Source organism: Akebia trifoliata, chromosome 7 (assembly GCF_017979445.1).
Source record: "Akebia trifoliata isolate Shusen 1 chromosome 7, ASM1797944v1, whole genome shotgun sequence".
Taxonomy (NCBI): Eukaryota; Viridiplantae; Streptophyta; class Magnoliopsida; order Ranunculales; family Lardizabalaceae; genus Akebia; species Akebia trifoliata.
Window position 1 is genome coordinate 26,285,957 of NC_141381.1, and position 17,400 is coordinate 26,303,356.

Consider the following 17,400-nt stretch of genomic DNA (forward strand, 5'->3'; position numbering starts at 1 on the left):
AAAACCCTTTTTAAATGAAAAGAAGAAGAAGCAATGAGAGGGGGGGAAAAAAAAAAAGAGGAAGAAGTAGAAGAAATGGATTTGATAGGTTATGGGGTATGTGCATAGAGAATCAAGTTTAATTAAGTTGTGTGCCGAGAAATTTTATTTTTTAGGTTTGTATGTTTAAGTAGGTATGTAGAGTATTTTTGGTGTCTGCAAATAGACGCTCCCTTCGGTTCTTGGCTTGATTCAGTTCTATACAATCTTGAAACTGAGAACGAAGCCAAATTGATCAATTCTCCATTATTTTAACTCAAAAACGAACAGAACTTATTCCAAACCCACCCAAAGCTGTCGGTTTGGTTCGTTTTGAACTGGACGAAGTTGCACCCCTAGTGCATTGTGGGAGACCACTCCAACGTTTTGCAGATTATACGATTGGAGCACCCTCCGATCAAAATCAAATGGTAGAGCTATACAGATACACCAAGAACCATCATGTACGTGCAGCTCTAGATAATCAATTTTTAATAAGATAAAGGAAGCCCCATAGATTAAACACACTATGGGTACAGCTTATGCAAATATGACACATATGGTTAGAGAATTAACTCCAAAAAAATAATATTTTACAAAGACGAGATGGTGAAACAAATTGCTTAAGCTGTATCATCAATTGAGGCTCCTGATATTGTCAGATCAATGGCCAATTTCTCTATAATTCTCTTAAGAGCAGGTGCACTGGCCCCACATTTCTGATCTGTGAAGCACGATCGACCTTCTTCAGCAGCCTTGCAAAGATGGGGGTCCATAGGTACCTTCCCAAGAAATGGAACCCCCATTTCCGAGCACATCTTTGCTGCACCACCCCTGCTGCTATCGAACACTTCGCTACAAGCAATCAAATCCAGCATTTCAGGTACTTTGGTTCTCATATACTCCATAGCCCACTCCGTAACATCTTTCTCCTCTCCGGTCTCTGTCATCCTCATGAACCCGAAATCCACTAATGGCTGCCTTAACCCACTCATGTTCTCAACAACACCCAAAACCCGTAACCCGACCTTCTTGCAGAAACTGACTTCCTTCCGCACGTCGATCAAAGACACCTGTTGTGGGGTGGTAACTATGATCGCACCGTCGATTCCTGTTGCTTGGAGGAATTGAACGATAGAGATGTGCTCATCGGAGGTCCCAGGAGGGGCGTCCACCACTAGATAGTCGAGTTCCCCCCAGTAGACATCCTTCAAGAATTGCTTGATGATCCCATTTTTGCGGGGCCCTCTCCATATGACGGCCTCATCTGGGTTGGGGAGCATGAACCCAATGGACATAACCCCAAGGTTGGACTCTACATAGACAGGAGACCAACCAAGATTGCTCTGATGGATGTCTTGACCTTCTAGGCCGAGCATTTTTGGGATGCTCGGACCGCAGATATCAATGTCAAGGAGGCCCACTTGGTGGTCCATACCAGCTAGAGCAAACGAAAGTTGGGCTGAGAATGTGCTCTTGCCAACTCCACCTTTCCCAGATAAAACCAGTATCTTGTGCTTCACCATTGCCATCCGCTCTGCAATTGCAACCAAGTCTGCAAACATAAAACAAAAATCATACATAAGACTCCTTTCGGAAGGCAGACAAAACTTTTGAGATGAGAGCCTTTTATAGCTTTGAGGATTATCCAAGTATGAAACACAACTATCCTCCAAAAGATGCACCATTTTCCCCATTAGAGTAGATAAGCTTATCTTATAGATAAGCTTATCTTAAATTATGTTTTCCATTTACTTAACTAACCATCACTGGAATACATGCAAGAAACTTCTTTCACCAGTGATGTAATATATATATACTTGAACTAACACTTCACCCATAAAAGCAAGTATGCACACTTGACTGAACTACCGTGTAAATTAGCAAGCATTAAGGGGAGGATCGTAATAGCACAACAGGCCCAAGGTAGCCAAGATAGCAGCTGTGGTGTCATCACACCAATAGTAAATCTCAATTGGTAATTCCACCTTCACCTTGAAAGATCCTTTTGGATTTGTGTTTATGCAAAGCATTTCCTTCAATGTGATCAAAGTCAGCGGAGCCAGGATTTTGCTCCCTTGGGGGCAACTAAGAGTGAAAAAACTTTTGAGGGGGCAACTAAGAGTGGAAAAACTTTTGAGGGGGCGACTAAGAGTGAATTTTTTTTTGTGGGGGCAACTAAGAGTTAAAAAAAATGTGTGGGCAATAGTGGCAGATCTTTTTATCCCCCGCTATTATCCGTCGCAATAGCTCATTAAACTTTTGATTTTGAAAGTTCTTGTGGGGCCAAGTGCCCCACTGCCCCCCATGTGAATCCACCCCTGATCAAAGTGAAACGGTGGTACCATGATTTGACTCTTTTGTGCCCTCCAAACCTTAGATTTCTGCACCCCCTCATGCAGCTAGAAGTAACCTACTTAGATTTCTCCATGTAGGGCAATTATAAGACACCCATGTGTAAGTTCCTTTTGCAAGGATTATAAGAGCTCAATTATTAATTTAAATGGATCACTTGTGCTTAAGAAGGATATGCTATAGGGTCATATTAGTCAGTTTTTTATTGGAAGATGGGATCCCTTCAATTACCCCTCCACCTACTTTTCTTCAACACCAAGTTCAGAAAAGGATGGAGGATTCAGACTACAGCATCTTTACAAAAAATCATCTAAAGGAAAGTATAAGAGCAGAAATGCTGCCATTTATGGTCAGCTTAGTTTAAGATTGCAGGATCAGAAACAAAATCACGTTCCATCTTAAGGATGAAATTATATCTAATACTATAATGAACTATTTCAGTTATACTGGCATCCAATAAGGCACAAGAACTGTTGGCTACGGTCAATGAGAATTGAGTTTAACTAGTGGGTATCTGCTACATTGGATTCCAGAAATATTAAAAAAAGGGAGTATAAGAATGCGTTTTTCATGTCCCAAGATTCCAGCATCTTTTCTTCACCAGATAAAAGCATGTGAGGGATTAGAATGTTTGATCATACTCACAGACTATGCCTACAAAGAAAGTATTAAGTTGGAACCAAGAGAATTGTAGGAAAAAAAAAACAAATAATCAAACAGCAGAAGCATCGAAAACCTATTCTGAAATATATGGCCACAAGAAACTGACTATTTGATTCACTCAAATAAACTGAAATCCCACTATTGATCATAGTAACAAAAAACAGCGCTTTTTTAAAATAAATTAAAAAAAAAAAATTGCATCTTGTACCTCTGATGATTAAAAAAGAAATTGTTGAAAAAGTAACTTTTTTTTTTGTTTTAAATGCGTTTTTTATATTTAAAACAATTTTTTCACGTTTTTTTTTCATAAATAAATAAAAAACTAATCACTTTATTTTTTTAATGTCGGTTTTGATACATAATAGAATTTGGTGATTCATAAATGTAGAAATATGGGATTTGATGATAATATCTTGATGTTATGATTTTTTATTTTTTCAATAGTTTACTATTGAAACATGTATACATAAACTTTTTTTGGCATCATAGCATGTATAATAATGTTTGAGAACATGTTATATTGGAAATATAGAATAAATTAAAATAACATCTTATGTATCATTAGATATATACATTTTTCATAATTTCTAAAATATTTTTTATATTTATGTTCCATAGTTTTTTTTTCCCATTTTCTACGTTTTTTCTGAAGCTTTCCCTTGCTGTTTTAAACCCATACTCCAACTTTGTGACTATGCTATTGATAAGTAAAGGGTCGTCTCCCAAACCTCAAGACTCCAAGGACGGATTTACAATGGGGGCTGTGGGAGCACTTGCCCCCACAAGAATTTTCAATGTCTACAGATTAGTGAGCTATTGTGACAGATTTTAGTGGCGGATAAAAAAAATCGGCCACTATTACCCCCACAAAAAGAAAAAGAAAAATAAAAAAAATTCCACTCTTAGTTGCCCCCACAACTATATTTTTTTCACTCTTAGTTGTCCCCACAAAAAATTTCTACTCTTGATTGCCCCCACATGGGCAAAATCCTCGCTCCGCCCCCGCAAGACTCCCTTTGAAGGACTTCCTCCAACACAGATAGGCTAGAGGCTTACAGTCGAAATTGTTAACCGACCAACTACTCCAAAAGATCAATTTGTTGGAGTGGTTGGTTGGTTAACATGGTATCAGAGCGCTAGGTTCATTCAGATCACGGGTTTGATTATTTCCACCCTTATGAGTGAGGGGGAGTGTTGAGTGTATATTTTCCTCCCCTCTCGGGTGTGTGTGTCATAACCCAGTTAAGCCCCTTGACCATCTTATATTCATAGTTCTCCCCCTCTCTAACAGATCGGTCTTCTGGACTAGTTGGTTGGTTAACAGAAATAACGCTACAAAGGAGTAAATCAACCAAGACCCTTTCGTCGTTACCAGGTAAATGGGCTAGTGGTTTCTACTTAGTGGGTTTTGAGCCAGGTTTTGGTATCAATTGTCACAACTTTACCAACTTAGCAAGTTATGAACTCAAAGGTAAATATGGGTTTTGAGCCCAACAATGCAGCAGAAACACTAATACAATAAAGACCCATCAAAGAAAAACCATCAATTCGGCTACTCAATCTCCTTAGAATAGAATCTCCAAATTTATATTCTTTTAGAATTTTCCAGTTTCTGGTTTATGGGTTTTGATTAAATTCATTAAAATCATCCATAATTACAAAACCATTAATTCAAGGAAAAAAAAAAATACCCATCAAAGAAAACTTACTAATTATGAAGAACTCAATGAACAAAATCCAATTAAAGAATAAAACTGCAGGAACAAAATAAAAATAAGAGAGGGATTATAAGGAACCTGGGTCGGGTCCTTTGGGAGCGGTGGCACAAGCTTCTTGATTAGGGCATCCTGCACAAGAGTCAGATTTTCCCGCGTTTTCTGATTGAGGACCTGGGCAGTCTGCAACAAATCAAAATCCAAAAAAAAAAAAAACGATTAAATCAACAAAACCCACGAACCCTATTGAGCGAGAAATTCGAGTAAGAGAAAGAGAAAATAAGGAAGAATAAAATTACGCTCGTTGGCGTTCTCAGGGATTTCGTGGTGACCATTCTCCATTTCTCTTCTACTTTCTTCACCTCCTACAGATCGCTGAAAGAGGTGTTAATGGGGTTTTGATTGTGTAATTACTAAAATACCCATTAATATCTGACTAATGTACCCATGGGGTTGCTCAATTTACTAAAGTACCCATTAGTGCAACAAGACTGTCAATGGATCGGTTTTTTGTAAATCCGATCCGTCATGATCCAAAATCTTCAGGTATCGTATGGATTGAGGATTTGGATTCCTACAAGGATCTAACCTTAAGTATCCAATTTGATGACCTATCAAATTATAAGAGGAACTAAGCACATTTGCCATGCATAGCTGCTAGGCATTTTATTGTGGACAGTGATTTTGTCCATTCAAGGGGTGTTCATTCCAATTGTACTAACCCAAATGACTCTCCACAATTTAGCAACAGGAAAATATTTTACAACTGCCATCATTTTTTATAGTCAACAGATAGAGAGAGAAAGAAATTCACTCTCTTCTTTTATCTCTCTCTCTCCAAAATATTTCAAATTAAAGAGTCAAAGCTCAAAGCTTTGGAGTGCTTTCAAAGGGTTTTAACTCTGTAAAAATGGTAGTTAAGAGAAGATACAAAATTTAAGTTTAGTGTGTTGGAGTTACTTTAATGTAGGGTCTTGTTAACATGTGCCCTTAGGACACACGTTAAAATGTAATGAATACAACTTGGGTTGGGGGTATTTTAGAAAAATAAAAAAAATAAAAAACTTTTATGGGAATTTTTGTACATAATTCAATTTTCCAGGTGCATTTACTGCACATGTGCCCTTAAGATGCACGTTAACAAGACCCTATTATGTATTTTATTTAAATACATGAATATCATTGATATTTTGTATGTCAAAGTGGATTTCATCTAATCTTGAACCGATTCAATAGTTACCTGATCCTAGATCGACCTAAATTTAATTTGTAACAAACCTAATCAGTTGCCAACCCAAATAAAAAATTTGATACACAAGAATTCAAGCCACATCAACTTTTGCTAAGAGCAGCTGAATCAATATGAAATTACTCTAGAATTAACATACATCTTAGGGTGCTCTTAGTTAAAAGTTGGAGTGGCAATAAAAACTCTCTAAATATAGCATCTTTAGAAAAAAGAAACAAAGATACAAGATGGTTTTGAGGGGACCTACTTGGCCAAATAACACATAAAACCCATGTAACAACTAGGAGAGAAGGAAACATTAAGAAAATCCCAATTAGATGTAAAATCTTTAAATTATGAAGAATAATAAACTAACTCAAGAATTAAAATTAAAAATCAAATCAAATATACTCAACTGACATGGAATCTAAATCACGCTATAATTTAAATTCCATATAATTCTATCTCTACAAATAAAAGTGGAGGTTTAATAAATTTAGACCAAAAGAAATGATGGAATGAAATCAAATTTGCTACAAATGGAAAGCTAGTTATATCCGGAAGACTTAGATAAACTTACGTGACAGTGCACAGAATCATAAATCTTTTTTCTTTAGGATACACGAGGAAAAAAGACCTATTGTTCTGTGCACAATGCCACGTCTACCGCTTCAATTTTAGTGAGTCAATTTATCATTGAGTAATGATTTCTTGATTCCCTTAGGTGGCATACTTAAAATACTCTCTTGATGTGGCATGTGCAAGAATAATAAATCATTTCCTCGAGATACAGAATAACACATATTTAGGGAAATGTGTGGATGTGTATCCCGAGGCATACAATCTATGTTTCTAACACATGCCACATTGGGAGAGTACTTTTAGTATGCCACGTGGGAGAGTATTATCACGACTCTTTATCATTAGTCTATCCGGAATCCATCATTCATGTATGGAATCGAATCGGATCCAAGATCCATAACCATAGTCCATGTGAACCAAATCTGATTTGGATATTGTTCCCATTTTCATTTCGAAGCCAAACCCGCTAAATACGGATTCGGAACCGATCTTATCCAAGCCCGATCCATTTCATGTCCTAATTACAAGCTAGAATCATGGCGGATACGAAGTGAGACTGTGAGAGCAGAATACGAGCCTCGTCGTTTTGGCTTCGTGTTCTGCATTGTTGTGGACAAATTCTCACGATCCAAAAAGCAATCAAATCAAATATCAAACCAAAACCTGTTAAAATGCTTTAGAAAATCATCACCAGCAGCAGAAGCAGAAGCAGTTCAAGGCTTCCATCAGGTTTAGAGAACTTCCTTCTTCAATTTCTTTACGTTCCTGGTAATTTAGGGTTTCAAGTTTTTTTTTTTTTTTTTTTTAAATCAGTCAACATAAATGGGGTTTGGTTTATTTGATGCTTACTGAGCTTAGTTTACATAATTACATTAAGATAAGGGAATTTTCCATTGTTTGTAGTCTATGTGCTTATGGGTTTACGAGAAATTTGGGCGAATTCGAGATGAGAGAATAATATATGTGGTTTAGATAGTAACTTGGACATTTGGGTATTTTTTTAACTAGAAATTTGGTATTTTTGTTTTTTGTTTTTATAAGGATTTAGGGGAGATTGTTTTTCAAATTAAAGAGGTGGTTTAGTTTTTGGAATTAATTATCCACATTATGTGATTGTTTAGTGAACCTGTTATGGTTTAGTTTTAAAATTGTTTATTTTCTCAACAATTAGAGAAAATAGACATGGGCCATCTGTATTATCAAGCTATTCCTGTCTAGATTGTTGTTTTATGAACCTCTAGTTCCATGTAATTTTTGTGACCTAATGCGATTTGGGAAACACCAATGCAAAGTCTTCTCAGGTTATTGTAACAGATTTTGGTTCATTACTTCCACCATTAGTTACATTGTCGATAAGATGAGGGTTTTGTTGGTATGACTAATAGCATTATTATGAACAAGGTGGACCCTAATATTTCTAACGTTCTTACTCTTGTGTTGATATCTTGCTCCGTCTCCTACTATTGTTTTCGTACCTCCTTTCTCTTTTACCATTGGTTATCGTTAGTTACCACCAATGTTTAAAATCTCATCACTATGTATTGTTGTGGCCATTAGATCAAGATCGTTCTTGACCATGACTGTCACGTCCCAAAATCCTAACACACATCCCCAATGACTTAGTGTTAGAATCTCGAGGTGTGAGATACCTCCCATACAAGGATAAACATATGAAATACCACGATTTCTGACAATGATATCATATAGTGCAGCGGAAGCATAACTAAAATACGATGCATAAACTAAACAACAATTCTAACTCACAACTCCCTTTATTTATATATAACAGAATTAAATATTAGCATGTACTGCCAAAATATACTAACCTGCTCTCTCAACATAAACCAAGTGATCTATCTACTAATGCTCACTCACACAAACCAACTAATCATGAAATTGCAACAATCCTAAAGCTGATTATCGATCACTGGAACTTCCTAAAACTGAGATGATTGGTAGGGTGTTTAACAAGGGAGTTACCTAGTAAGAAATATATATTTCTAAATCATAGTCCTAAGTTGTAAATTAATCACAAATTCATTTGTAAACAATGCTGGTTTATTAAACATAAATCCGTCTAAAATTTCAATAACTGTAGTATAAAACAGGATAAAATACTGTCATAAACCTGAAATACCAAACATACATCAACCCATAATATAACATACAATGACAGAGTACTATAATAGAGAGTTGAGGGTCACAACTGATGTGAACATCTCAGTTAGGATACGATTGATTCAATACTTCACCGGTGTGAAACCTCACCATTACTTTCTAATTCTATAGCCAGTTTTTGTCATACTTGGGTGACTGATTTTCTCACTTAGGTTGGTTCTTGACCAATGCCTTACGAAACAAGTCAAATAAGCAGGTCATTCTTTCCTGACTAGTATAGACTATTAATGATCATTGACTAATCATCTTCATCTATGCAAATCTAATGTGCATGCAATCCTCAATAAAACTCTATCATTTATACAACTATCTTTACATCTTGTTCTCCATTAAAGATATAAAGGAATTTCTTGGATTCTTGTTGTGATGTTAAGTTCTTATGCATCTCATATTACGTAAAAAATTAAACATCACAATTGTTATCTTAAAATAACGTGTCGCTCTAAAAGTGATACAATAAGTTTTTCTTTGTAGGCTTTCACAATCTCTTTAATAGATCACTAAAATAATATATAAGTAAAACTTTTTTCCTACAAAACATGAAACTTTTATCTTTCTTGAAATATACAACTTATTTATTTATCGAAACATTAAACTTTTCTCTTTTTTTCAAAATATGAAACGGAAAATAACAGTCAAGTATTTGAGCTGAATACACAGTCTATCTCTCAACATAAATACTCCTTCTTTATTTTTTTCCCCGTGTACACGACAAATAGTTGAAGCATTTTCACTCTTTTGTGTCTTACACTACCCTTGGATCGAAACATGTCTCACATGTCTCTCACGTCTCTTATCACTTTTTTTCGTGACTTACATAGCATACGATGAAACATCTCACTACTGGGTACTCACTTCACATACACAATCAATTGATAATCATGTTCTCAATATCAACAAACAAGTGATCACATCTCCAATGTGATTTTAATATAAAAAACCTGAATCTCATTTGAAAACCATTTTTTTCATCAATCCAAAACATGAAATTTCCTTTACAAAATTAATAAAACCATTTTGAAATCACAGTGAAAATTTCAAATCTCAATTATCAAATTTTTCATAAAATAATTTTCATGCTTAGTTAATTGAAATCATAGAAAAACTTGTTTTAATTTTCAATATTTTTCCTTTCAAAATTGAAAATTTTCACTCTCTAACATAAATTCAAGATCGATATATCAAAATTCTAATCTAACATGCATGATCTTGGTAATATACATACATTGAACATAAATTTTAAAATGATTCATTTACTTTGAAACAAAAATATTTTATTTTTAAAACAATTCTATGACTACAATTGAGAAATTGAAGTTCCCTACTTCATTGGATTCAATTCTTATTTTTGAACTTGATGTCCTGAATCTTTATTCAACTAGCCTAGCTTTTTATTCACTTTCTAACAAGATCAAAACCTAAATCAAATGTCAATGATCAAACAATTTTTAGATTTGACTACTCTCAATAGCTTTAACATAAATGAATATGAATTAGCTCTTTGTATAATATATATATTCTTTTAAAATATCGTCTTCTGTTTTTTTCCTTCAACTAACTTAAACCATCAAATAAGGGTCATCCAAAAACTATATTTCTTGACAATTTTAAACCTACCAACAACGCCAGATTTATTCAAAAACTTTCCTAGCACAACTTTGATTAATAATCAACAAATTTCATAAAATTTATTCCTCGAGATATGTAATAAAATTTCAAGGCATTGCAATGAAAATCCTAAAAAATTTAATGTTGTTAACCAGTGTTTCGTTTCGGTCTCGTCTAAGACATTCAAAAGAATTTCAACCATGTTTAGCACCAACTCTACCTAATTAACATTTAATATTACCTCTTGTTCTAATTTATGTTCTTATTATGATATTGTTAAAAACAAAAGTTGTACGAAGTTAACTATTTAATTACTTTATTTTTAATAGTTACACAATTGAAAAAGGGGGGAGGGGGTCTATAGACCCATTCAGTGAATCTCACCTTAGGAGAGCTGGTCTAATGATCTTGAACTTCCAACCGTTATATTGTTTTGGATGGTTTCAAAAAAAAGGAAAGCATGATGCTCAGCAAAGAGTGAGTATATTCACTAACAATTCCTTGTCTTCATGCAACTATCCAAGTAAGGCTGTTGCTACATCAAAGAGATAACTACTGTTGAACTTGTATTACTCACTAACAAATCAAGAATACAATCTAGAATTTTGCTACCTGCATTTTTCCTACGATTTGACTTGGATTATACTCGAGCAAATGGCATAAACCTCTTGTCCACGTTACAATAGTTATTTAAGGGTGTACACTATGGGGGATAATAAATACGAATGCATTTCATATCATTCTCATCATCAAAGCCTTATCCCAAAGATTTGGGTTTTGCTAAACAAATTTTTTTCCTCTCCATTTTGTTCAAAGCCGTGTCTCTCTTATTGAATGTGTGCTTATGTCCACTTTCTCCATCTCACTCCATGTTTTTGTTTTTAGGTTCTTCCTCTCGCCCTTTTAGAACATTCAGCTTGAATATATATCTTCTAAGTGGCATTGTAATCAGCGAACATGCACAAACCATCACAGTCAACTTTTTCTTAATTTATCATCTGTTGGAGCTACTCTTACATTTCCTCCAATGCATTCATTTCTGATTTTATCTTTCTTAATCTTTCCTCTCATCCATTGCAACATCTTCATATCTTCTTTGCGCAATTTTTAACCACCCAACACTTTACTCCATGAAGCATAGTGGCTCTTACTGCCTTCAAATAAAATGTTCCTTTTAACTCTTACTGCCTCTAATAAAATGTTCCTTTTAATTTGATTGTATGTGTAGATCACGTAGCACTCCAAAAACACCCATCCACCCACTTTAACCATCAAGCTCTAATCCTATTTGCAACATCTTCTTCAATCTCTATAGCCTTATGTATATAATGAAGCCAAAATAATGAAAGTGGTCATTTTGGGATATTTCTAGGCCATCAATTTTTATCAGACATTTCTCTTTCTGGGAGTCATTACCAAGTACTTGGTCCTGGTGCTACATGGTCAAAAGCCCTAGGACTTCAACATTTCTATCCATAGTTGTAATTTTGAATTGACTCCCTCTCCAGTCTAGTCAACTAATGGTACATCATTTGCAAATAATATACATCAAGAGCAATCCTAAATAAATTGCACGATCCCAGGATCCAAGAGCCTGAGAGATCAAGAAAGAGCTAGAAATAGTAAAAGGTGACGATTCCATATCACGTAGCAGTCAGGCGAATCAAGAATCCGGTCACTACAGGGTGCATATACACTAATTATGTTAAATATCTCATTCCCTATTACAAGTTTTATAGCTAATAGTTGATCACCTATTATTCTAACACCTACAATTTTATCCTCCAGCTCTCTATCTCATATTTTGGTATTCCATTTCCATTCTAACTTTTCTTTTGTACCTGATCTCGTAGCCATCAATTTCCTTAGCTTTTTCGCTCCTTTTCTTTTTTGTTTTTGAATGGGGAGGTGAATACTATGCTTCTGGCCTAACTATCTTACTCACATTTGTCCAATCTAATGTGAGAACCCTTGCCTACTTCTCACCACAACCAGCATCAATGTGGTGCATCATCTTCAAAGGACGCCCTAGCTAACTCTTGCCTACTTCCCACTAGAACCAGGCATCGCCTCCAGAAAATGTCTTGGCATGAACGGAGTGGAATGTCTTATCAAGATTCATGTCAGGAGGTGGTGGATTTTTACACTGACTGCCAGCCATACACAACCATCCTCCATTATACAGGTTTGGGATTGGCAATACGGTGTAAAGGGAAAAAACCACAGGTGCAATTATACCCAATACGCTAGTTTGTGGTGGCGGGGCCTGTCTGGTGGGACTAGTCCTACTTCCAAATGGGGTGGGGACACCCTACATCATCATAACAAAGAAAAAAAACCTACACAGACAGACTTTTCAGAGTTTTATGTGTGACATTAAAAGGGGATATTGCAGAAATTTCTCAATTTCTTTTTCATGTAATTTAATCTGATGTGGTTGTTTTCTTGTATGTAGTTCTCCATTTCTTTTTCTTCCCCTATCCTGACATTGTGACTAACTAAGAAGCAGTGGATGACCTTGGTAGTGGCCTCCAACCAAATGCAATTACCATCAAACGTACGATTCTATCATGATGACCGGTACTTGCAGCACCAGATTACGAATCCTCCTCCACAAAGCAGCAGCACAACTGCTTCCAACGGAAATTTGTAGTAGTGGCATTGTTCGTAGGTGTTCTACTGCCACCTCAGTGGTTACATCTTTAGATTCACTCGTCCTTGATGCCTCCGCTCCAGTGGTATTACCAAGCCACCTAACCCATTCCAATGCCCCTCAGAAGTCGGAGGAGTGGTTCGCGCTACGCAGGGACAAGCTTACTGCGAGCACCTTCAGCACTGCCCTGGGATTCTTTAAGGGAAAACGCCGTTACGGGCTCTGGTATGAGAAAGTATTCTCACCAGATAAGTCCTTTTCGGATGCTGCAAGGGCTGCCATGGAATGGGGTGTGGTCAATGAAACCGCAGCAATAGAAAGATACAAAAGCATAACCGGTCAGGTTGTCGACGTTTTAGGGTTTGTCACTCATGCAGAGGAGAAGTTTCGATGGCTCGGTGCCTCTCCAGATGGGTTGCTCGGGTGCTGCCCCGGGGGTGGGATATTGGAGGTGAAGTGCCCATATAACAAGGGGAAGCCAAAACTCGGGTTGCCATGGTCAATTGTGCCTTTTTATTACATGCCGCAGGTTCAGGGTCAGATGGAGATCTTGGATAGAGAATGGGTCGATTTGTATTGTTGGACACCAAATGGGAGCACGATCTTCCGTGTGTGTCGGGAGCGCAAATATTGGGAGTTGTTAAGTGGGATTCTGCAGGAGTTTTGGTGGGAGAACGTGGTCCCTGCGAGAGAACTTTTGTTGCTAGGGAGTGAGGACGTGATGTTCCATAAGCCGACATCTACTCACAGGAAGACGGGATTAGTGATTGTCAAGAGCATTAAGTTGGCAGCTGAGTCAAAGTTGTTATGCAGGGAGACTGCAGGTCAGGTAGAGTTTTACAGGTGATGTAGTCAAAATTTTCATTCTTTCATGTTCTCTCAACTTGATGATACCTGGGATAGTTCGATTGTATTATGCAAGATGTGTTTGATCCTAGTTACAATGTCTAGGTTGTTAGTTTTGTCCTCCACGAGAGCTATTCTTTGTTTCAGTCAGGTTGTGTAGACAAATGCTTGTATTTTATGCTCTTTTGGGCATCATTCCATGAAAGATTACTGTGCAGGCTAAATTACAATGAGACACTTGATTCATGTCTGTTTGCAAAAATAAATAAATAACTTCTATGCACCTTCAGAAACATGTATTTTATGTGATGTGGCAAATTCCTATTGGAAGGAAGTCACTATCACAAAATCCTCCAAAAAAATTTTAGAAAAATTAGGAAAATTTTGGTAAATAAATTAAATGACCGTGGAATTAATTAGCAATTCTCCAAATGAATCGGTGAATTCAAGAGAGTTTTTTTTTCAACTAAATCTACACACCCTCTCCCCCATCTCTCAAAAGCCTAATTCTGCAATGCACTTATTTTATTTATTAAGAATTTTATTTTTATACTCCATTAATTTTTCTTGAAATTTTTTTGAATCTTTCTCGAACTAAATCGAATTCCAAACTTTGTTACAAGGAAGGAAACTTGCCCCATGGAGGTGGACGCACCACCTGTGAAAGATGACCCCCTTATCACCTCTATTAATATTGTTTGATAGTTGTCATTTAGGTGGTATACACCATTTAATTTGACTCACCAATCGGACAGCGATTCAGATGTGATTACACGTGTCCAACTATTGATTGGCTAGAGATCATGGATCATTCAGTTAACCTCCAAAATAAGCAAAGCTTATTCTTAGTTCAACAAAATAGAAAAAGAATCCAAATTAAGATGTTGTTAGTTATTTTAGACTAATTTCAGTTAAGATGGCAGTTATGACAAGTTTCTAAAGATGCCCAATTCAACAACCCATAAACCATAACACCAAAAAGTGAGGGCAAGTTTCCAAGCAATGTAAGAGAGGAATAGAGAGAGAAAAGGAGGACAGAAGAAAAAAAAAAAAAAAAAAAAGAAAGAAAGAAAGAAAGAAGGAAGATGGATGGTGGGTTGTCATGGGCTGATCAATGGGATTACAACAGCCCTGACCCTCCGCCGCCACCGCCGCAGACCGAAGATGATAGTAAGAAAGGGAAGAATGGGTCCACTAAGAGCAAATCTGGTGCAAAGAAAATGAGCCTCAGATGGATGAAGGAGCTTTGCAAGAAATCTCATAAATAGTCAAGACTTGAACATTACTTATTCTCCTTCTGTTGGAATATCTTCTTCTTTCTTTTTTCTTTTCCACCTTGTTTAATTTATTTGCAATAATAATCTTCTTCTCACCATCCTATGCCTTAATCAAAAAAATCAAACCAGTTCGTGGATTTCAGACCACAAGATCTATTGACCTTTTTTTTTAATGTATATTGGTTACCCTCCAGAACCATTTTTCTTTTTTGTTTTTTGTTTTTTGTTTTTTGTTTTTTGTTTTTTTTTTTTTACCTTGAAGAGGAACATAACTGATCAGATGGCTATAATTTATAAGATCTCCTAAGTTGGTGGTGTTCTTAGTTTTGATGACTTGGGAAAAATTTTGAACCCCATTGTATTATAGGTAAATTTGAGGTGAAGTATCTAATTATATTCCACATGCACTTGTTATATTCCATCTGCTAATCTCATGAAGGTAAAATTGTGCCACATAATTCTATCCTAACACATGGTTTCCAATGGATCCGTATTCGGGTAAAATCGATTCTTTTCGTGGGGATCCCGGGGAATATCGTAAAATCTCAATCCATACAAATGTCGCCAGAGACTAAGGGGGTGTTTGGTTTGTAAATGTGACTCAAGTTGTTTCTCGAACGTTTAATCCATTTGTCAGGATTTTGTGCCTAATGATCTGCTTGTTACACTGCAAATCATTGTTAGATAAATTATATATGAGAACACATGATCTCAACCCTTAAGACACAAAATCCAATGGTTGAGATTTATGAGTATCTTGATAAAACAAATCTTGGAGATACTTATCCTGAGAATAAATTTCAACCATTGGATTTTGCATTTAAAGTGGTGGGATCATGTGTTTTTTTCACGAGTCATTTTTAGGAGTCAAGGAATCCTGACTCTCTCTCTCTCTCTCTCTCTCTCTCTCTCTCTATACATATATATATATATATATATATATATATATATATATATATATATATATATATATATATATGGGTAGCGATCAATGGCCAACAGTTTGGCAAAATATTTTTCAAAACATGAGTTAGAAGTTTTGAAATGGGCTGATTTTTGGTGAGGATGATCTCTACGATGAGGAGATCATCCTCACCAAAAATCAGCCCATTCCAAAACTTCTAACTCATGTTTTGCCAAAAAGTTTGCCATTGAACGTGACCCTATATATATATATATATATAGGGTCACGTTCCTAAGACTCATATTGAGACTCACATTGCGACACACCGTTTTGTCTTATATGGGCAAAAATGTTTGGAATGAACTGATTTTTTGTGAGGATGATCTCTGTGATGAGGGGATCATCCTGGCAAAAAATCATCCCATTCCAAAACTTCTAACTCCATCAAAATTGATTTACAAAAATTGGACGGTCTATAATTTTTCAACAAAAATTGGACGGTCTAGAAGTTTCATAATGAGCTGATTTTTGGTAAGGATGATCTCCTCACCATAGAGATCATCCTCACAAAAAATCAGCCCATTCCAAATATTTTTGCCCATATAAGACAAAATGGTGTGTCGCAATGTGAGTCCCAATATGAGTCTTAGGAACGCTGTTCATATATATATATCTCTGTGGGCACATAAAGTTACAATGTGTTTTGTCTTATATGGGCAATAAGGTTTGGAGTGGGCTGATTTTTGGTGACGATGATCGGCCATCAAAAGTGATTTACAAATTAATGATAAAATCAATAGTCCATAATTTTTCACTTTGTAAACTACTTTCGATAGGGTTAGAAGTTTCAGATTGGACTGATGTTTTGTGAGAATGATCTCCTCACGATAAAGACATCCTTACAAAAAATCAGCCCGATCCAAAACTTTTAAACCACATAGAAATTTTTTTATCTCCCAACATTGTCCCCCTAAGATCTTTTGTCGAACCTTCCCCAATATAAATATATATACATATATATAGGACACAAGTAAAAACATATATAAAAACAATCATTTTTCAAAATATAGGTAAGAAGTTTCAACTTAAGCTGATTTCTTGTGAGAATGATCTCTATGATGAGAAGATCATCCTCACAAAAAAACAGCCCAATCTGAACCTTATAACCCCATCAAAAGTGATTTAGAATATGGACCGTCGAATTTTTACCAATAATTTGTAAATCACTTTTAATGGATTTAGAAGTTTCAGATTGGGCTTTGTGAGGATGATATTCTCATCATAGAGACCGTTCTCACAAAAAATCAGCTCAAAACGAAACTTGTAACCCACATTTTGAAAAATGATTGTTTTTACATATGTTTTTATTTATG

At 35.9% G+C, this 17,400-nt stretch overlaps 2 protein-coding genes across 2 annotated transcripts; one reads left to right on the plus strand and one right to left on the minus strand.

Moving 5' to 3' along the window:
- Positions 1-483: 483 nt before the first annotated feature.
- LOC147398626 (cytosolic Fe-S cluster assembly factor NBP35-like) lies at positions 484-5,176 on the minus strand. Its single transcript, XM_086447882.1, has 3 exons — positions 5,051-5,176; positions 4,833-4,934; positions 484-1,573 (listed from the first exon to the last, which is right to left on the minus strand). The coding sequence occupies exons 1-3, from the start codon at positions 5,091-5,093 to the stop codon at positions 642-644; spliced, it is 1,077 nt and encodes a 358-aa protein (XP_086304008.1). The 5' UTR covers positions 5,094-5,176; the 3' UTR covers positions 484-641.
- A 1,897-nt stretch (positions 5,177-7,073) lies between these two features.
- LOC147398627 (uncharacterized) lies at positions 7,074-14,092 on the plus strand. The gene is made up of 2 exons (XM_086447883.1): positions 7,074-7,290; positions 12,873-14,092. The coding sequence occupies exon 2, from the start codon at positions 12,918-12,920 to the stop codon at positions 13,845-13,847; it is 930 nt and encodes a 309-aa protein (XP_086304009.1). The 5' UTR covers positions 7,074-7,290; positions 12,873-12,917; the 3' UTR covers positions 13,848-14,092.
- The last annotated feature ends 3,308 nt before the right edge of the window (positions 14,093-17,400 follow it).